A 22078-nucleotide genomic window follows, 5' to 3' on the forward strand; every position below is an offset into this window, starting at 1 on the left:
ATAAACGACCAATCGAAATCGATTATTTCAAAAACTGACCAATGGGAACTTTTACTTCTTACTGCAACTTGCATTAGACATCTGTGCTTATAGGCTCTGATTGTAGGTTATGTAGCTTTATTGCTCAAAAAAATAGAATAAAATAAAGACGAATTTGCAGTAAAGTGTATAATAATGCATGATGTATAGATGTGCAGGCAACTAGTGACGTAATTTTTATTTTCTTCGTTATATCTAGATTATCTTAGATTAGAGTTATATTAGAGTATATATCATCTCAGAAAAGAGCATACGTATTGTAAATGTTTCGTAAGGTCAGATTTGTCAAGCAGCTTTGTAATGCTGCGAATGTATCAACGGAATCTGCTGCAACTGCGGAGGTATCAAATCGAGTAAGCATTGTTGCATCTATTCAAATATAGGCCATTTTTAATAATTAATATTACTATATATATAGTAATATTACTTATATATGTATATATTATATTGTCACACAAAGCATTATTTTAGTTTAATTGGCAACATTACTTTGCATGTTTCTTACAGTTGCAGCAGTTTAGAGCAAAACTACAGAGAGATGAACAGAACGGGATACTTACGGATACATTTGGACGTAAGCACACGTATCTCAGAATATCTGTAACGGAACGTTGCAACCTTCGCTGTAAGTTTATATTAAAAAGGGTATATATACTTTGAGGATTGTCCAGTTTTTTAACCATTTGTCGTAACTTTAGGCACATATTGCATGCCTGCAGAGGGTGTCAAGTTGACTAAAAAGGAAGGTATTTTGAGAACTGACGAGATAATACGGATAGCTGATCTTTTTGTCAAAGAAGGAGTACGCAAAATAAGATTGACTGGTGGTGAGCCCACAGTTCGTAAGGACATCATTGACATTGTTGGTAAGGTCCACTTCTCGATGTTGCTAATTGATCTGTAACATCAATTCATATCGATGTTACAATACTATTATGGTTTTCATGGATTTGCTTATTTTAAATCATACACTAGGACAACTTAAGCAATTAAAGAACTTGGAGCAAGTTGCCATCACTACTAATGGACTAACGCTAACCCGTCAGTTGCCATCTCTTCAACGAGCAGGATTAGACATGCTGAATATATCGTTAGATACACTGAAAGAGGAACGCTTTGAGATGTTTACTCGCAGAAAGGGCTGGGCAAGAGTTATGACATCTATAGATCTCGCTGTACAACTTGGTTATGATCCTGTCAAGGTAAGTTTATAAATTTATAAAAATGTACATTTATAACAATTTTTTATGTATGTTGTGGACTGTTATACGTGTATAGCTATGCTTTATACAGTGATCTTGATCAACAGGTCAATTGTGTTATAATGCGTGGTCGTAATGACGATGAAATAATTGATTTTGTCGATTTCACAAGAGATCGTCCCATCAATGTACGTTTCATAGAATACATGCCGTTTCAAGGTAACGAGTGGAAAGAAAATAAAATGGTCTCGTTTGTCGAAATGAAGGAAATAATCCGAAAGAAGTATCCTAATTTTCAAGCTCTGCCAAATCAAGCCAATGATACATCCAAGGTATGTTTCTTAAGAATGACAAAGTTAAATTTTCTGGGAAAGCATTACGCACGATGCCCACTTGATAGGCCTATCACGTGCCAGGATTCATCGGACAAGTTGGATTTATCACATCGATGAGTCAGCACTTCTGTGATTCGTGTAACCGTTTAAGAATAACGGCGGATGGCAACCTCAAAGTATGTTTATTTGAAGGGAAGGGTGAAGTTTCCCTCCGAGACGCTTTGCGAGATGGAGCTTCGGAAGATGTATTGAAAAATTTGATAAGAATGGCGATATTGCGAAAAAAGAAGCAACATGCAGGTATGTGATACATCTCGCCATTAAGAGAATATGTTAATAAAAAACATGGTAAAAATAATTAATTTTAATTAATTAAAGGAACTTGAATTTTGCTTCACGTTTTCTTCCTTTTTCTTTTTTTTCATTCTTCATCCTTGTTCAGTTTATTTGACCTGTAGCAGTGTCGACAAACCGATCATACTCTTATATCTCTGTTGTGTGTGACACATGTGTTTCAGGAATGTTCAATCTAACTCAGATGGAAAATAGGCCAATGATCCTTATCGGGGGTTAATTAATTGTTAATTGATATTTAACCGGCTGTAAAAATTCATTCGGCTTTGTCGAGACGTGCACAGACCTTATCGTAAATCCTGAACCTTTTACTTGTTATAAGTACACGTTAATGATAATATTGACAACATGTATAATTAATTTTATACTCCATATTTACGTTACAGCCAATTACGCGCGTAAGGAGCGATTATGTCACAAAGTAGACAATACCGTGTCGATGTGGGACACGTATAAGTATTTTCCGTACGTTCCTGCGTATTCTAAGACAAATATGAGTATTAGAATGTATTCATCATTGTCGCACATAGACGAGACCGGTAAAGCGAATATGGTGGACGTCGGGTGGAAGGATGACAGTAGACGCGTGGCGATTGCGAGAGGATTTGTGAGGGTGGGTCCCGTTATCAGTAATCTGATCGCGGAGAATAACGTGAAGAAGGGCGATGTATTGTCGGTGGCGCAATTAGCCGGTATCATGGCAGCCAAACGCACTTCCGCTCTTATACCGCTCTGTCATCCGCTCTCCATAACTTACGTAAATGTACACTTGAAATTGAACGAGCAGTTGCACGCAGTGGAAATTACGTCGGAGGTCAGGTGCACAGGCAAGACCGGAGTTGAAATGGAAGCTTTAACTGCCGTGAGTATAGCTGCGCTCACGATCTACGATATGTGCAAGTACGCTGCTGCTCCCGGCACAATGAAAATACATGATGTAGAATTAGTATCGAAAACGGGCGGTAAGAAAGGTAACTTTAGGCAAGATAGCTAAAGACATACTCAAGTGTGTTAACCCTTAGATGGCCGGGATTTTTCCATTGAAATTTGAAATTTTTTAACGTAAAATTTATGCATATATGCAACCTATAGGTTCCGTAAAGTTCCCAAATTCTCGTACCTGGCTTCTATATGAGCCAGTCCGGCCCTCTAAGGGTTAATGCTGTCCGGTATCATTGATCTTTCATAAATTGTCGAGGTCTGATATCTCCTATTAGACTTTTAGACTTGCGTCTTCTAGCAAAATCATGTTTTTTACTCATCAAATGAACAAAGACGGAATGAATGATATCAGTGCTAGCAGTGAATTGCCTTCTGTAACGTACAAAGTGTCTGGTAATGGAGATGTCACCACAGTTACAAGATGATGAGCGGATTAAGTTAAGTAAAAAGGTCTTGTATCGTTTCCCAATTTTAATTAACTCAGTTTCGCTTCGTCATCTCACGAGCCTTCATATCACCTTAGTACCTCTATTACTGGACATCCTGTTTATGCGTGTATTAAGTTACTGTGTGCGTGTACGTGTGTATAATGTATGTACGGTAATGGCAAGTAAAGCAGTATCATGTATTTTATACATTTAATATATTTTATATATATATTAATATTTAATATATTAATATATTTTTGTCTTGAAGGTAACGGGGTAATTATATTATATTAGTTGAACTAGTTGAATACCTGAAATATAATATGTTAAAAAATAATTTACATTGGTTATGAATGCACGTTACTAGTTTGTTTTCTTAATATATAACATTTTTATACTTGGGTATGATCAATGTAAAGATAAAAAAGGCATTATTTGTTTATATAATCAACGGCGATGTGACCATTCCAATATTACAATTTTTCATAATTTAAATAGATTGTATTTAAATTATGTATATTTTTGTATTGTATTATAATTATGTTAATTATATTGTTAATCGTACGGTTCGTTAAGAACACTAGAAGGGTAATATTGGATATCTGGTTATTTTCTGTTTAATATCGTGCATCATGAATCACGAATAATCCAGGTTGTAATTTCTGAAACGTTGTTGTATTTTGAAAAATTTTATTATGATAATATATAATGTTTATAAAAAAACGGAGGCATTTTTTTATTCATCGTTTATTCTCTTATTTGTGCATCAAAAAGGATTGGTCTGGGAAGTAGCGGGTGTGTCGTAATAAATCGCCTTATCTGTGTAGGTACAAAACTCTTTTGAGAGAAAAATCTACCGATCGCTCCGCTAAATCGAGGTAATGTACGATCATTGCGGGAGTCGCGCGCGGTTGCCAGGATAAACACGTCTCGTCGGTTAAGAGAGATTATATCTGATGTCGAGGACCTTTCGGCGCAATCGCACGTACCCGGTGGAATGGTCATGGCGCCACCGTGCCAGGATTTCAGGGGTTTTTCGTGTCCTCCGCGAGGAGCAAAATTCAGTACTTGGCCCGCAACCGTACCACGCTGTCCCGAGCTCCGACCCTTCCAACGCACGCGGTCGCGGCCGTGCGGTTTCGGTGAATTAAAACACATTCGGAAATGTATCGGCGATAAACAATCGGATTAAACGCTCTACGGAAGAAATTGGACCGTTATCTGATAATTCTTAGCTATTTAATACTTTTTTAACCGGCGGCGGTTTTTCACAATAATCACGGACATTGATCGTAAGGAAAGCTCGCGTGTGGATTAATTATGTTCGAGATTTTCGTTTGATTCCGCGAAAGAGCGATCGCGATCGACGACCGATTGATGTTTCCTCCCGGTATGTGAGACACGCGAGTGGAAAAGAAAAAGGAGTGAGATGATATATCATTATGCCAGCAAGGATCATCGTGATCCTGTGAGTACTTTGCGAGGAGCCACGAATGGAGAGTGATCGTTCGCATCGAATGGCGAAAGTGGGAAGATCGTTGTCAGATGCGGAGCGGCGCCGAAATTAGATTAAGAAATGAGTGCGAAATGAAAAATGGCCCCGTTCCATGGCGTGGCACTTCTGCTCCTGGGAATCGGATACCTGTTACACGCGGAACCGTTTTACGGCGAACGCGGCATCGGTAAATGTCCCGCATTTCCGCTCCCGGAAGCGCTCCCGAATCTTTTATAATCTGCGCCGTTTTTGTGCGTGTGCTTTTATGCGCGAATGTATTTTACGGTATCGCGTAATTTTATATAGTTACACGCAGTTGAGGTAATTTCAGTCGTGTGTGAGGCCGAGCACTCGAGAGAGTGGCGCGTAAATCATTTTTATTATCAAATACGTTTCGCGCGCTGTATCAGGAAAAATAGAAATGGAAGCAAAAGTTTCGAGCACGCCGTTTTTACGTTTAAAATCCGTGTTTCTGGCGAGTATGCTGTCCACGTAATTAACAACTGATGATTTTTACAGAAAATTTTTCATTCAAGCACAGAGAGAAATTAGGGAGTCGATTAGATAGAGTTAAATCGCGAACTCTCTCGTTTCAAACAATTCGTGTATATGACATAATTCTGGAATTACTATATTAATATATTATAGCGATATATGATATATGACATTATAGAAAAAAGAATACTATAGAATATAATAGGAATAAAATAGTGAATAAAATAGAAACGTGAAATTAACGAAAAAAGAATAGATTATACGTGGAGCAATGGAAAACGAATAATTAGTTTTTGAAAAATATAAGCTAAGAGATTAAAGGAAGATTGCAGTCAATATATCAATTATAAAGAATATATTAATTAATAAATTCTGTTTCTACTGTTACAATTGACAGAATAAAGGATACTTGTACATATATACAATATTCAAATTATTCAAAACAAAATCTGCAATTATTTTCCAAGTTCCAAAAATATGATAAAAATTCTGATACTCTTATTAATGCATATAGATGTATGTTAAAAATAATATAAAAGGATAATTAAATTAAATTATATACAGGGTGTTTCCTAAGTAAGTAGACAAACTTAAGGAGGATATTCCTTGGCTTATTTTAAGAAGAAAAGGTCATATAAACATATGTCCTAAACTGCTTTGTTTTCCAAAAAAAAGTACATCACTGTTTTCGTTCACTTTTCGTTTATTATAGAACAGTTTGTGTTATTGCAAATGAAACAAATGAAAAACAATAGTAACCAAAAAGAAAAATTATAACGAAAAAGAAAATAGTAACTAAAAAGAAAAATAATATCACAGTAACTGCTGAAAATGTCCACCTGCAGCCATGATACACGCCTCAACTCTCCTTTCCATTGATTAACGTACACGTTCAAAAATACCTGGAGTGTTACGTATTCTTTCACATCCATCTATTATGCGATTTCTGAGATCTGTTGAAATTTGTTGACTCGTACTGCAAAAGCACGCTATCCGAAAAGTGAACGAAAACAGTGATGTACTTTTTTTGGAAAACAAAGCAGTTTAGGACATATGTTTATATGACCTTTTCTTCTTAAAATAAGCCAAGGAATATCCTCCTTAAGTTTGTCTACTTACTTAGGAAACACCCTGTATATTAATGTTTATAAATATTGTAATACAACACATTATATGTATTAAATATTATATAAAATTCTATATAGGGTATCTCAAAATCACTAATAATAATTTTAAAGGCAGATTTTATAAACTATTTTAATACAAAATGGTTATTAGAAAAATTGTGCGCACGCATATGTGTGCGTTGTGCCTGTGTGCGCATATATGTGCACGCGGGTATGTATCAAGGCTGTAATAGCTTTAAATGAGAAGCAATTAAAGTTAACCAATGAGAGACATAAATTTTCGCGCATTTAAATATATCAAAATAGCATAGATAGGCGAACAAGACTTTGGTCATACATATATTTTTATATTCTAAAATAAAAATCAAGCGTGCACGTACAGCTTGATAGTTATCTAAAAACTTTTATGATTAAACTAATTTAATATTCTGTTTAGCAGTTTATTAATTTGACATGCACTGCATTGGTCCATTTTAGGATATAAAAATACATATATTTTTATATTCTAAAATTTTAACTTTGATTGCAACCTGTTTTGATAAAAGTAAGTACAATTTAAAATAGACCAACGCATGTCAAACTGCTAAATAGAATATTAAATTAGTTTAATTATAAAATTTTTTAGATAATTATCAAGATGTATGTGCACGCTTGTATACATATAAAATTCGTACATAAATTATACGTGTATGTCCTATATTGAAAATGTTTTTGCGGAGGAATTTTTTTAAATAGCGGATCCGTAATCTCTTTTACAAAAACATTACCGGGAATAATAGTGAGATCTCAGTGTATAGTATTTATGTACATTTCAGCATTCTTGCATCTCAACGACGACACATTCGGAAAAGAAGAGAAATCGCAGCGAAGCACAAAGAAGACATATTTTTCCAAAGACACGCCGCAAAAATTAACAGTAGCCATAGGACACGCCGCTGTGTTATTATGTCGTATTAAAAATTTAGGAAACAGAACTGTGAGTTTCACGAACATTTACGAACATACATTCGAATTCTTTTAATGTTATCGATCTTCATTGTAGCTTGCATGTTAATACATATGCTTATACAAACAGCATTAACCCTTTCGCTGTTGACAAATCTGTTTATTGGTTCAAGGATTTTAAAAATTGTTGTTTTTATACGATATCGCAACTACATAGCTTGGTGAGGGAAGAATAAAAAGTTCGTTAAAAAGAGTGGAAATATTAACACTTTTCTATTTATTGTTTAGTGCCAAAAAACCGAATATTCTTATTAAATATCTTTTCTAAAAGTAGATTATTATCATAATTCGTATTCATAATCGTATTATTATCATAATACGATTATGAAGAAAAAATAAGTGTTCCCTGTTAGAATTGGAATTTTCTAGCGTTTGAAGACTCTTGTAATCGGACATGAATTTTTCTTTTGAATTTATTAATTATATCACCTCTGTGCTTTTAAATTCTTGACCTTCCGATAAAATTGTTAGAAAATTCTTCATTACGATGCAAAGCGAAAGATGTGCGCGCGGAAGAATTGAACCAACATCAACATCACTATAGTACCAGCGAAGGTAACGGCAGCAGCGAAGGGGTTGATGACAAAGTGCAATTACCTGTGCTTCATTCGGATCTCCGTACGTAACCCAGGTGTCTTGGATCCGAAAAAGAGACTTACACATCTTAACATCTATGTTGGTGACTTATACAAGCGACGCAAGATTTACGATAGTCGGCAATCCGGAGACTGACGACTGGAATCTGCGAATAGATTACGTGCAACCGCGGGACGCCGGCATTTACGAGTGTCAAGTTAATACAGAACCGAAGATATATAGAGCTGTGACTTTGAAGGTTTTGGGTGAGTTTCTGCGAGGGATGAAGCGCAATTCTCCCACCTCCGTCCACCACCTCTCAATTCACTCACTATCCATCCTCTTCTCATTTCTCTCTCTCTCTCTCTCTCTCTCTCTCTCCTACATTCTCCTTTTCTTGTTCTTTCTCTTTTCTTGTTCATAAATTTCTATGCTGAAAAATTTCTGCTCTGAACGTCTTTTGTGATCGTACAATTAATTGTTTGAATTCTTCCGTCGTCTCTTCCAATGATCACGATTTGTCTTGAACCGACAATCGATCCACATTGAGTTTTTCGAAGTAATATAAATTGTAATAGATCTATCTCACAAGGGAATATTCCCAAGTATAAATCTCATAATAATGATGTATATATGTATGTATAATAATTGTGCAGACTTACATCAGATGTCATAGAAAAAATTGTTTTTGTTATTTTATTATTTATAAGTATTTTATTACAGATGTTTTCCTTAGTTTCAATGTTTCACGGCCAATGATTCATAAAATTCATATATTTGATTGTTTGTGCTTATATCGCAAAGATAGGTCTTATAAATGGTGAATTTCACTTTTTAACTCAAATGTAAGATCTCTATAAGTTTGACATTATTATGAGATTTACACTTGGAAGTTCCCTTGTCAGAGCGAAATCCCGTAATAATAAAATAATTAGCTTTCGCCCTTTCCGCATATATCTTGAATGTAATAAGGTCAGTTGTGTTGTTCATCTCATCGCACTTTCGTCCTTTTTCTCGTCATTATTGTTGCTCCTATCAGATATACAGGCAAGGATCACGGGTCCCCAGGAGCTATACATCAGAAAAGGCAGCACAATCAGCTTAACGTGCATCATCGAGCTACAGGATCTGCCGCCAAGTAACGTAACCTGGTATCATGCCGGTGCAGTGATTGATTTCGACGGTCCAAGGTACGACCAGTCAGCGATCGACCATTGCGGCGCATAATTATGCTTATGGAATTATTGTTCTGTCAGCATCGTTGCGCGTGAACTCACGCACAAGCATACGATACAGAAAAAGGCAGCTAAATCGGAGATTCGATTTTGTAGATTGTTTTGTTAGCTTTCCAAGATTATTTCTGCACGTCACGAAATTGCAACGTCGCAAATTGTTTGTCTGCTTTTGCAACGATTGCTCGAATGATTGTTACTTTTTGTCGTGTCACGTCATCGTATCGCGAATACCTAAACGTATAATACGGTTTCGACGTAGTCGCGGGAGGGAAGATTATTTGCATCGAATCGACAAAACACGGAGAATTCGAATTCAAGACACACGCGAGACGTCGCGAGAGAAATTTACGTGGCAAGACGTAAATGTGAAATAAAACGTGTCGCGGTGGATTCCGATCGAGAGCAAACTCTCGCAAAGTCAGCTGTTAGTAATGCTCTTATGTTGTACGTTCGACAGGGGTGGCGTATCGCTGGAGACGGAAAAGGGTAAGCGAGGCACCACCAGCAAGCTCCTAATAACGCGTGCTCAACTTAACGATAGCGGTAATTATACATGTGCTTCGAGCAAAGTCACCCCAGCGAGCGTCATGGTGCACGTACTAAACGGTGAGCAAAATACCGTGGTGGCATTGGGGAAGAGGATGGAGAGGGGCTTCGCGATAGTTAATTTCGAAATTCTCCGCCTCGCGTGAGAGCAAGGGAGAGAAAGCGTAACGTTACGAAATCATCCCCTGAGCACTTTGCAACGAGGGAATATTTATTTTAATTCTGGTACGCATAGGCGAGCGGGGGCGAACGTAATCCGCTCGCAGATTTCGTACCGCGCTCTTCATTACAATAATATATTCGAAATACAAATGCTACGGTCCGCTATTGCATTAATTATCTCCGGAATAAACTATTTATTATAATATGTCACGATAGTACAACGTGCGGTTCGGTAATGGACGTGACATTACGTCACGCATTCGTTCCCTACAATTACATTAACAGTATGGTCATATTTAGCATTATATAGCGTACGTTATCTTCGATAATGGAGTATGCAACAAGTAAATTATTTAATAAAAATTTCGAATATCGCCCTATTTACCTATTTGCAATAAATATTGCTATCTCGCATTCGATATTTAATTGCGAAAGAGATGATTGGCACCTATTCGTTATGGAGGAATTTGGCTTTCTTCCTTTACAGCCGCTATTTCTTAAATCTTCGAGGGAATCCTCGACTGAAATCTTGCGTCACCTCGAGCCTCTAACGCTGACGAGCTTCGTTAATAGATTTAATGAGTTTCCGAGAAAAACTGACGAGATTGGACTCGTAAAGAACTTGAGAAACGACACAAAGACGACGCCTTTAGTCACCCAATATAATTTTCTCTTTCAGGCGAACATCCTGCCGCGATGCAACATGGTGGCACTGGCGATGTAAATAGGAGACTCGTTCTGCTCGTCCTGATTGTGCTCATTGATACGATGTTTCGATGAACGACGTGCTGCCAATGCCTATTTCCTGTGAACATCCTGCTTCTGAAATCATTCCTGAGGTTTGGGTGTTCTGACAGCTGAGGGTGCTCCGAAGTGTAACGGAAAATTATTGACGAAGCTTTGTGTATAGAGTATATAATTTGTCGTAAGAGCGAATTTTCTATGAAAATTGCTCCGCGAATCGAGATGTTAATCAGCTAATTTAGTTAATTAATATTTATTCGATTCACAGTATTTCTATCGAATCTTCGATTCGCGCAAATTGAGAAATCTAATTCTAATCGATTCAATGAGTGTGATTCTCACACATTACGACTCTCCTTGGTCTCCTCGCTCAAATGTCTTTGAGATATGTCAGTACGGATATAATGTATATGTAATATAATAAATCTTTTTGGAGTTACACGTTGTGTTTACGCATAAATCACGATTCAGTACCTATCTTCTATTGTGATCGAAACTTTCGCAAATACTTTATGGATAATTGCTATTTTGGCGAAATAGAACTATACAACATTTCTAAAAATAGATATATAATTTATTAGATTTCAGTAAGGAGTTATTAGAAATTCTATTTGAAATCTTTATGACATTTTCTTCTATTTCCAGATCTGATAGGGATTATTATTCTTTCACGAAATATTATGATATCAAATAAAATATTTTTTATTACGACTTTTACTTCTTTATTTTGTGCGTTTCACTAAATATATCGTCTGCAAACGCATGCAATTTATAATCAAATCCAGAAATTAAATCCAATAAAGTACAATTTTAACAAGCCTCGATAAAATTTATGGTAGAGCACTCTATGCGATGGGATTTGTTGCAGGCTGTACATTATAACGCCGATATAAAAGTATGCCGTACTACGGGCTTCCTAGTGTTAAGTGCGGACGCAGGGAGAAAATAATCCGTAAAAGCTTGCGTGTGACGCGCATTTGCGCCAATGTTCGCTGCAGTAAAAGGTCAAAGAGTTAACGCGTTGGCCTTCTTACTCGGCGGCACATTAGTGTTCCGGAATCGCTGTTACTTGCTCCGATAATGGAACGGCCGGCTCTCTTGATGCGTCCAGACCAGAGCTTTCCCGTTCGTCCTGGGGCACGTTCTCGCGAGAATTGTGGATACTGTCCGTTCTCATTTTATGCAAATCGCAAGTAGAAGCATCTGTTAGACGCGAAGTGTAGTCGCACAGCCGCGCCGTGTCGTCGCTCGATGAAAATTTATGGCGGACATAACGACGATCTCTTCTAGTCGTACTGCGTCGTCGAACATTGTGTCTTCCTATCGCATACTCTCGATATTTTTCCGGGGAAACGATGTGCAAAATCGAATTTGAATAGACAGCTTAAATTTCTATAGTGTTTGCAAGTAGAGTTGATATACCAACAAAGAAATTAAGTTATTTTTAATCTATGTAAAAAAACCTTTTGTGCAAATGTGACAAATTTTGATACCCCTATTCACAAATTTTCTTGAAACGATAGCTGGAAAATGTCGACAATATAATCTGAGGACGAGTTTCATTCCGCTGGGGGAGAGAAAAAGAAAGTGAATGAGAGATCGAGTGAAAGAGAGAAAACAGAGAGAGAGTGCGTGCGTGCATGTGTGTGTTACGCGAACCGCAGAAAGTTTTGTCAGATGATCGAATTTTTGAACGTACTCGCGTTGTCACTCACGCGAGTATCGCCGTAATGAACGAGTTTACGTCGTAATTGCGTGAAGCTTTTGAACGCAAAGCAATTTCCTCGAATATTCCGCGAAAATCCTAGCATGCGGTGGCCTGGCAAAACCCGTGGAAAACTCATTCTCACGAGCTCCGCGTAATTGGCATTGTGACCCTTTTTATTGCACCTCAGATTCTGAGCCTTTGATATTTATTACATATGATCTTTGTTAGATACCTAAAACGTGAAAATGTGAAATAGAAATATGCATGTATTTTTGTAAGACATCGAATAAATAAATACGTAAAATAATTACGTACATTTTTTCATTTCAAACTGCGCGAAGAATTTTTCTAGACGCAATTCGCGAAAGTTTAATCAATAGCATTGTTGCTTGACACTGAGCGTATTCACGACCCAGCGACGATAAGAATGTGAATCGCATAAACTATGTGCAGCAAGTTGAATTATTCGTGGAATGCACTATACACGCAAATGCGGGTCTTTATTGAAGAGTTTCGTCTCTGTACCGGAAGCTTTATAAACGAAAGAACGAATGATGTATCCGCAAGGCTATACGATACAAAAGAATAGGACAAGATGGATGTAAGATATGTTTATAGGAAGCAGGAAAGAAAATTCCTTCCCCGTGTCCTTTCTCACAATGTAGAGAAACCACCCATTGTATGTGCCTCATATTTTATTATATAATAGTCTTTGAGCCGTTATCGATAATAATGTACAATGAATTTCACCGGAAACTGTACAAGGAGTATTAGCATTATAAGTGCTAAGTTATAAATTATTGGCTTAGTTATAAAAACATTTAATGTTCCGAATTAAACAAGCAGCTCCAAGAAGGATAATATCCAATTGAATTTCCGCTCTCAAAAATGTGAATTTTAAATCGGCCGACAAATCGCCAGCTGATAAAATATTGTCATAAATCATAATCTGAGATAATATTTTAAGAAAAAATCAACATTTGTTAAATCCGTTTGTAGAAGATGTTTTTGTCCGTCATGTTCCGGATGTTTCATGATTAAGGCATGATTTAATATTCTGAAAAAAGTAAAGTGTTTTCTATTTTTCCGCTCGCATATCTCTTTCTATCGGTACTGATTTTTCGGAAAACATGTCAAATGGTGATATCATTATCAGTAAAAGTCGAAACGCGCGAACGGAAAGAGAACTTTCGACTGGACATCTAAGAATTTCGTTGCAAGAAACTAAATTGGGCGGTGGCTGCTGCATTAGATGCTTGCACTGCACGGTAGCAGAGTAGTTTCATCGAGTTAGCCAACGAGTTTCTGTGACACGTTCGTGAAAGTTAGCCGCGTAACTGCTGATCATCCAGGAAATTTCGTTGATTGTTTATCCAAGCCTTTCCTTTTATCGAATCCCGTAAAAATGTCTCGGTTATTTTCCTTTTTTTCGTAAAAAGCTTCGTTGAGTGGAAAAGAACCACTTTCTATTACATGTACTCTGTATGCACGAGCGGGATGAGTACTCACGAGAAATTTATACAGTTAACTGAATTAGTGTCATTACGACACTAAAATAAAGCATTCTAAAGTAATAATGACAACATTATAAAGGACAAGTTACCGCATAATGTCAGTACCTGACATTATAGCTGCAATGGCACGTTACGGTTTATATAATATATCCTATTAATGTAATAATAATGATGTCATTATAGTACTAATCGTAGCACGGTAAATTTCTATATTAGTCATCATCTCCGATTTGATTGAAAATTTATATGAAGCTTTCGGACTGCAATTAACCCATACAGCACCGATTAATACAGAAAGCTTTCAGGAAGGTTTTAAAATCATTTCAAGATTTCACATTTCATATGCAACATTTCTAAAAGGATTCCGCAATATGTCATATGAAATGTTGCAACAGAAATGTTTCTAAAACCTACCACATGCAATAAATTTGAAAAAATGTGAATATTGTAAAAAGTAAAATTATATATATATTAGGAGTGTGATTTAGTTTTGAGGGTTTTGCAACAGATGGCTGTGTATCAGTTTGTTCCAATAGCTGTTTCCGATAACTGTTGTTTCTTACAGTGTTGACATTATCCATGACATTTAGTAGCATTATAGCAATAGATGCAATAACGGTCGTGTTTATATCATCGTAAAAATGGAACTTCCGAAAGAGCATTTTCGACATGCGTTGCTTTTGTTTTTTAATCAAAAGAAAACTGCGGCTGAGGGTTATAGAATTCTTGTGGAAACTTATGGTGATTCTGCCCCATCAATTAAGACGTGTGAATACTGGTTTAGACGCTTTAAAAGTGGTGATACTGATGTGAAGGACAAAGAACGCTCGGGACAACCAAGAAAGCTTGAAAATGCAGATTTGCAAGCATTATTGGACGAAAATCCAACACAATCCACTTCAGAACTTGCCAGAGCATTAAATATTGATCGTACAACAGTTACCAAACATTTACATGAAATGGGAAAAATTCAGAAAGAAGGAAAATGGGTTCCACATTAATTAACGGAAAGTGCCATTGCGAACCGGTTGAACATTTGCATTTCGTTGATCGCCAGGCAAAAAAAGAAGAGTCTTTTGTCTCGGATTGTTACTGGGGATGAAAAGTGGATCTATTTTGATAATCCGAAACGCAGAAAATCATGGGTGGATCCAGGCGAACCATCAACATCCACTCCGAGACGCAATATTCACGGTTCAAAAGTAATGCTCTGTATTTGGTGGGATAGTGTACTATGAGCTGTTAAATCCGCATGAGACTGTCACGGCTGATCGTTATCGACACCAATTGTACAAGTTGAAGCAAGCATTCGACCAAAAACGACCACCAATTGCGAGTAAACGACGGAAAGTGATTCTTCTTCGTGACAACGCTCGACCTGACGTTGCGTTATCAGTGAAACAAACACTATTAGAGCTTGAATGGGAAGTCTTACCGCACTCCGCGTATTCTCCGGACATTGCTCCATGCGATTATTATTTGTTCCGGTCGATGCAACACGCTTTAGAGGATACACACTTTGATAATTTGGAAGAAGTGCGAAAATTCGTCGACGAATGGATCAACTGAAAAGAAGAGTGATTTTATCGTGGTGGAATCCATCTCTTGCCAGAAAGATGGGAAAAAGTTATAGAAAACGAAGGAAAATATTTTGATTAAGGTATTCATTCATTATCATATTTAAATACATGCGTTTTTGAGCAAAAAAAACCCTCAAAACTAAATCACACCCCTAATATATACCTAGACCAAGTATTCGATCTTTAGTGAAGCTAACCAGTTGACAAAAAAATGCATTATCTTCACGTATCCTTTTTTTCTTTCAAATATAAGTGTTGGTTGAACAGAGAATTATATATCTATGTAATTCTTTCCTTTTAATCAACTATTTGGAAGAAGAAAAAGGAAAATATATAATATAAGAATGGCTCTTTGTCAATGTGCCAACAATTCACGCTTTTTAAAGGGAAACTTGGTGAATACTTGGTTTAGCTATGTATGTGTATATCTATATATCTTATATATATAGATATATATGCATATCTATATACATCTTATATATATTATGTATTTTTTTCATTAAGCATATTTCAGAAATCATATTTATTATATTAATTAGATTGCAAATATTAAATAAAAACGTACAATAAAAATAATAAATACATTTTATATATAATTTTTATTATAACTTTTTAGTATTTGCAATCTTCTGAATATAATAAATTTAAATATAATTTCTGAAGTATTTTCAATTTATTTGAATAAGAGCTTTGTAATTTGTGTGCAACATCATAGGAAAGTTTCAAAATTATTTCAATTAACCTTTAGTAATATATCAAAAAGATTTCAGCTATTTTAATAATCTTTCGGCAATATTTCAGAAAGGTTGCAGATTGATCTATACCTTTCAGCAACCTTTCTATAAGGTTTTGAATGCAAGTGTTGCGGACATTTTGCTATTCCGGAGTTGTCTCATAACTGTTGCAGAAACATTTTGCAATGTTTATGAGATGCTTTCATACTTCTGAAATATTTCTGAAATGTTTTCGTGCTGTATGGGAAAAGTTATGATATTTTAAAGGCCGCAAGGAAGCTTCATGTAAATTTTGAACCAAATATTCGGAAGTGATGACCCTAATATAGAAATTTACCTATAGCACTAATAATAATATTATTCGCCATTAATTGAGAACAAAATTAATTAGAAATATATTGTTTTATATATTTCTGTGATATATTACATGATACTAAGATGTTGTTAGTATTGTTGGTTGTGTTATATCGATGACAAAATTACAGGAGAATTATAAAGAAATGTGCTTTATATGTTTCTTATACCAATGTACCATAAATGTACTAAAGTAACCGATCATTGCAGCGATTGCTAAATAAATTTCTCTAGCGAACTGTGTTTGTAACATAGTGAGGATTGAGTATAGCGATAAATTTCCTTTGGTTTGCCGAAGGCAGTACTTAACGTTCTATCCTTCCAAAGATTAAGCAATCTCCAAGAGCGTAACTCCTCTTACGTCGATCGCGGTGTTTGTAACAGCACGAGCGTGGGATAAGCGCGGTTCGTTTGTGGTGCAGGATCATCTGCAATTGACAAACCGTGTCAATTCCCATGGCGCTGAGCCCTCACAATATCGATCTCGATGCGAGATATACTTACGGTACCATTCAGCCGGACTTCAAAATAGCCCAAGTGCAAGAGTAAGATTTACAGGAGACATTGACATTGGCAACGTGCTTGCTAAGTAGTAGAATTCACATTTCGTAAATTAATTTATAAAGCAATCGGTAATTCTGTTAGGCTTAATGTATCTTTATTCCATGAGACTAAAACTACCAGCGAAACAAACGCTTTGAAGAATTACATCATTGCTCGATTCGAAAGGAAAGCCTTTTAAAGAAATTCATTGCGGTGCTATTTGAATGCAGAATATGTCCGGACGTTTCTGCGGGAAAACGGTGCGTAATTATTCCCTGAAATTGCTCGCGAACTTCGGAACGGAGATTGCAATAATTTCCTCTTTTCAGCGGCGCGACTGAAATTCTTTTGATGAGCGTCCTTTGTTTTGCGCTGCAGTTTTCGCGGTTTCCCCTCACAAGAATTAATTCACATCACTTGTCAGGTTGAAGGTTTACTCAAAATGAGTAAACGCCAGGATAAACATAGCGGCTGGGAAATGATATCAAAGATCATGTTATCGCGTGGTCTGCCGCAAAGGCTTAGCACCAGATTTCCAACGGATACCACGGAGGTAAATGTCCGTTGAATGTACATTTGGTAGTTGCGACGTTAGGTTAAATATTTAATGTTATCTTGTAAAATTTCCTCGTTACTCAAAGTTCACTTGACAGCCGGGACTATATCTTGGAAATAATATTAATTGATGAATCATCTTAGATGAAAATCTTTTTTATTTTCTCTTTAATTTTACCATCTCTTTTTTTAATGTAATATCATTTATTGATTTAATATTATACGATTCATGAAAGCATTCTAAATACTCAAATCAATCAGAAGCATTAAGATACTTACGAGTACACGAAGAAATTGCTCTTAAGTTTCTGTTGTCACACGTTGTATTGAGCATCATATCGAAATGTCGTCTTGAAAGTTAAAGTATTCCTATTTCCGGAATTAGAACCACAGCAAAGCGAGGATGCTGTCGAAGATTTCCATGCTTGGTCTCGATGGAAGCCCCGTATTTTTTCACAGACGTGGAGAGCGACTTAAGGTACGTTCTCCATTCAGCATGGTGAAATCAGACTGACGCAAATGGAGTAAGCGTAAAATTTCGATGGGGCCGCAGAATCGTTTCGCTTCGTCAGAATGTGTGTAAGAGAGAGAGGAAGAGGGAGAGGGAAATATACGGAAAAGGATTGTTTGCAATAGCGTGAGGATTTCCTACGTTTCCATTTCTATGCATGCTATTTCGTCTCTTGTAAATGCTGCTTTATCGGTCTAAAAAGTTTTAATAAAAATGATGCATCTCTTAATTAAAGCATTGCTGAAGTACCCAATGATCAAGTACCATTCACGGGATTTATTGTTACCTATAAGGATAAATTCTTGTTTAAAACACGGAAAGTTATACTTCTACTAACATTACGTGAGAAAGGATTTTTTATATTTATGCTAGGATCATCATCTATGTTCTGTAAAATATTTTCTTCTAGTCCTAGTCATTTGGCGAAAAGGATCATGATGTTGATGAAATTATTCAAATGAATCACCGTTAGTTTGCAACCATTCGTTCTCTCATTCGCTCTAACTCATCTATCCGGATATAGATGATTAGGATATCGGATTTTAGTAATTAACTGCGGCAGAGAACCGTCACATACGTCACACGAATCATGTCCAGATATTCCCGATTGCTATAGATAGCCATATCGATAAAATAATAAGAAAATAATATTGCTGTCTCATCTCTCGCCAGGTTCCGAGATACCAGAACACTTTTCGCCTAGAGCCATTCAAAGCTTTTCACGCGGCGGCAGTCGACAAGATCATTCGTGATGTGATGGAAAGCAAATTATCGGCGATTACGTCATACCAACCAGATCAGACGTCAAAATTATGTTTGGAAATTGCCAACGATGTGCTAAAGGCTGTCGGCAAGAGAGATTACGATAGGTTTGAAATTATGGAGATTTGTTTAAGATTAAGGTCGATTCTTCATCATCTTGTGGTTATTCATTATAAACATAAATCGAAAATATACAGAAAGTATGTTCTCGGTACCTCCACATCACGGAGAACAGTATTGGGTCAGTCAAAAAATTTAAAATTCAAAAAGTTCGACATTTTACATGTATATAACGTCAGCTATTGAAAATCGAACGAACGTTTTTGGCTGACCCAATATATGTCATTGTTGGTATCTATATAAGAGTACCTTCTTCGTATAATTTGCATTTTCATATCGGATGTAACATGAGTGTACGTAACTAGGTGCAAGGTGGTGACGCAGGTATACATAATCCAGCGCTTCGAGCAAAGTATTCACGCGGCCTTCCAGTGTTTCTGGGATGTGGAACGTGATAATTACTCGTATCACGTGTTCGAGAACAATTATATATACGCTTGGTGCTGCGTATTCGGCATATATTACGACTGAATGCGACAATTTCGGACTAATACTGTGCGTGCATTTGCGTATTACATATATACTCGAGAACTCATTAGCTTATAATATCGAATTATAACATTATGAAGCTTATAAATATTTATCGCATTATTGTGGAGTCACACGATGGGGATGGTATTAGTCTCTCTCTCTCTCTCAATAATAACAGTTTCAATACGATGATGTATATCAAGAACACTGATGCTACACCGCGCGCAAATTTATTGGTTTAAAATATGCTCGACGTAAATCACGCATGAATCGCATAAATGTATGAAAATATAAAATACGCATTAATACGCGTAATATGCGTAATGAGAAAGTGAAAGAATGGAGAAATTAAATGAGTCATTAGATGGAGAATATTGACATGAGCTAATATAGAGATGAAATTTTAACACGTATATAATTTTAATCCGTTTTTTCGCACGCAGTGTGAATTTTAGTATGACGTAAAGAGATTTAGACCCTTCTCTTTACTGGATCATCAAAGGCTATCACATGTCACAGTAGCGGATGTTAAAATTAATTATACGGAACCTCTCCTGTCCCTCGAAATCCGGAAAATATGAATAATCATTTCAAATCCGTTCAATAGTTTAATCAACGAAAGTTGCTTAAATTTCTAATTCAGCGCAGCGCTGATAACGCTGCAATAAGAGCAATTATCGCTAATGCGGCATTCGAGTGGACTAATCGCTCGTAGTAAAATACAGCGGGTGACGGTAATGCGGGAACAATTACTTTACCGCGAATGCATGGCTGCAACCATACAATGCCATTGTTTTACTCGAGGCAAAACGAGAAGCTTCTTTATACGGTTGCCTTGATAATTATGTTTCTTCGAGTACGAGCGATGACCCAGGATCGTGTCAAGCTGGAGTGTTTAAAAAGTCCGGTAATTGTTTCTTCCCTCAACGGAATGAACAAAGGGCGAGCTAAAAAGGTTTCCCGACATAACTTACTTCTTGCACGAACTCGATATACACGGTGTCCATCAAATGCCTAAACCTTCTGTTACTTATTACAGATTGTTATAGATTATTCGATCAACTTAGACAATTAATGGACTCTTAAGCTTAATAAAAATTACTAACAACACCATTCTTCTTACTCGCCTTTAATTTATTAATTCATTTTAATTCATTTTAAATACGCTCATAATCAGCTTTGAAGTTAAAACTCTGTTGAAGTAAAGTGCCTTATTACAGAATTTTAAATCGAGGATTTGCAAACGTATTAAAATTGATCCTGTTTCGCGAAATACCTACTATCGATTTCCAATAACTTGAAATTCCTTTTAAGATTATCAAGGTTTTTTATTAAAGTTTTATTAAAAGAAAGTAAGCTGTCTCTTCAAATTGCTCGAGAAATTTGTCCATGAAAGGAAACGAGTAATCTAGTACATCCGGTATACTTGAATGTGCTCAGCGACGTTGTTTCAACTGAAGGAATGATTGGAAAAAGTTCTGATCGATTATGCAGTAACCATTCGCTATTAATATTTATTGCTCTCACGACTTCGTGCTTTTTATCCTTGTTCTACTCACGATCCCATGATGATTTATCGCGAAACTTTCCGTCGGCTTTCAGTCTATCCTTCGTCGGAATAATAGACGGCGGTTTAAAGTTTCGGAGACACCGCGAACATTTTTATGAACATTGGCATGCTCTTCGAGACGTGTCTTCGATTGAAAAGTAGTATCGTTATATTTCCAATCGCTATCGCGATACTATCAAATGAAAGTGGTTTTAACGTTCTTATTCGAAGAAGAAATATTTTGAAAAATAAAGATATATTACTGCAGGTTTTGTTTGGAAAAGACAAATTTTCTTATGATTCTTATGTTAATCCGAATTCGAAGTCGGTCCCATATTGCCGGCTGTAGAGTAATAATAATTATGCATTTAAACTTTTTATCGCAAGCAACTTGCCCACCGTTTCCAGGGTAAATTGCTTAATTGCATTGATTTAAAAAAGGTGGATCGTCGCTGACGAAATTGTATAACAAATACTTAAATGAAGAATTTTTTATATGAAAAAACCGAGAAAAAAAATTATAAATTATTGGCCGAAATATATATTTGCGAACTACGTGCGCAATTTTATTAAACTCATTGAAAAATTTGGTAATTATGTACTTTAACGGACCAACCTCCGATGACCTTGAAAATATAACCTAACCCAAACCTATTTCTGATTTAAAGCTAAAATTCCATCAAATATACTCTTTCGTAAACGTATATGGTATCGTAAAATTATGCTTTATTCATTAAACATTTTTGTTAATAACTTTTTAACAAACAACGAGCGAAGGGTGAAACCTAGTGCGGGTTATTCAGGAAGGTGACCTTGTAATATATGTCAAACTCAAGTCCTTGCTTCGCGTGGACAGCTGAAAATTCGTGCAAAATTATTAAACTTCTTTTGTTAATAACTTTTTAATAAACAACGAGCGACGGCTAAAACTTCTTCAAGGTCACTCAGGAGGGTGACCTTGACAACATATGTCAAGGTCAAGGTCATCGGAG

At 36.3% G+C, this 22078-nt stretch overlaps 3 protein-coding genes across 6 annotated transcripts; all 3 read left to right on the forward strand.

The window, feature by feature from the left end:
• Nucleotides 1–70: 70 nt before the first annotated feature.
• LOC105286172 (molybdenum cofactor biosynthesis protein 1) lies at nt 71–4023 on the forward strand. Of its 4 annotated transcripts, none has more exons than XM_026968757.1 (8): nt 71–392; nt 547–664; nt 738–905; nt 1015–1241; nt 1349–1573; nt 1642–1876; nt 2095–2145; nt 2317–4023. In XM_026968757.1, exons 1-8 carry the CDS (start codon nt 303–305, stop codon nt 2922–2924), a joined length of 1722 nt encoding a protein of 573 aa, XP_026824558.1. In that variant the 5' UTR covers nt 71–302; the 3' UTR covers nt 2925–4023. The 4 variants fall into 4 exon arrangements, 3 of the variants coding, with proteins under 3 accessions (XP_026824558.1, XP_011349214.2, XP_011349215.2); XR_895194.3 differs by having other exon boundaries at nt 75–392; nt 2095–2222; nt 2317–2436; XM_011350912.3 differs by lacking the exon at nt 2095–2145 and having other exon boundaries at nt 72–392.
• Nucleotides 4024–4396: 373 nt separating this feature from the next.
• LOC105286171 (contactin-4) lies at nt 4397–11125 on the forward strand. Its single transcript, XM_011350911.3, has 6 exons — nt 4397–4982; nt 7233–7393; nt 8054–8264; nt 9038–9188; nt 9691–9839; nt 10621–11125. The coding sequence occupies exons 1-6, from the start codon at nt 4895–4897 to the stop codon at nt 10719–10721; spliced, it is 861 nt and encodes a 286-aa protein (XP_011349213.1). The 5' UTR covers nt 4397–4894; the 3' UTR covers nt 10722–11125.
• Nucleotides 11126–17934: 6809 nt separating this feature from the next.
• On the forward strand, nt 17935–21488 carry LOC113561796 (tctex1 domain-containing protein 2-like). Its single transcript, XM_026969014.1, has 3 exons — nt 17935–18151; nt 18857–19053; nt 19372–21488. Exons 1-3 carry the CDS (start codon nt 18077–18079, stop codon nt 19535–19537), a joined length of 438 nt encoding a protein of 145 aa, XP_026824815.1. The 5' UTR covers nt 17935–18076; the 3' UTR covers nt 19538–21488.
• Nucleotides 21489–22078: the final 590 nt, after the last annotated feature.

This window comes from Ooceraea biroi, chromosome 4 (assembly GCF_003672135.1).
Source record: "Ooceraea biroi isolate clonal line C1 chromosome 4, Obir_v5.4, whole genome shotgun sequence".
NCBI lineage: Eukaryota > Metazoa > Arthropoda > Insecta > Hymenoptera > Formicidae > Ooceraea > Ooceraea biroi.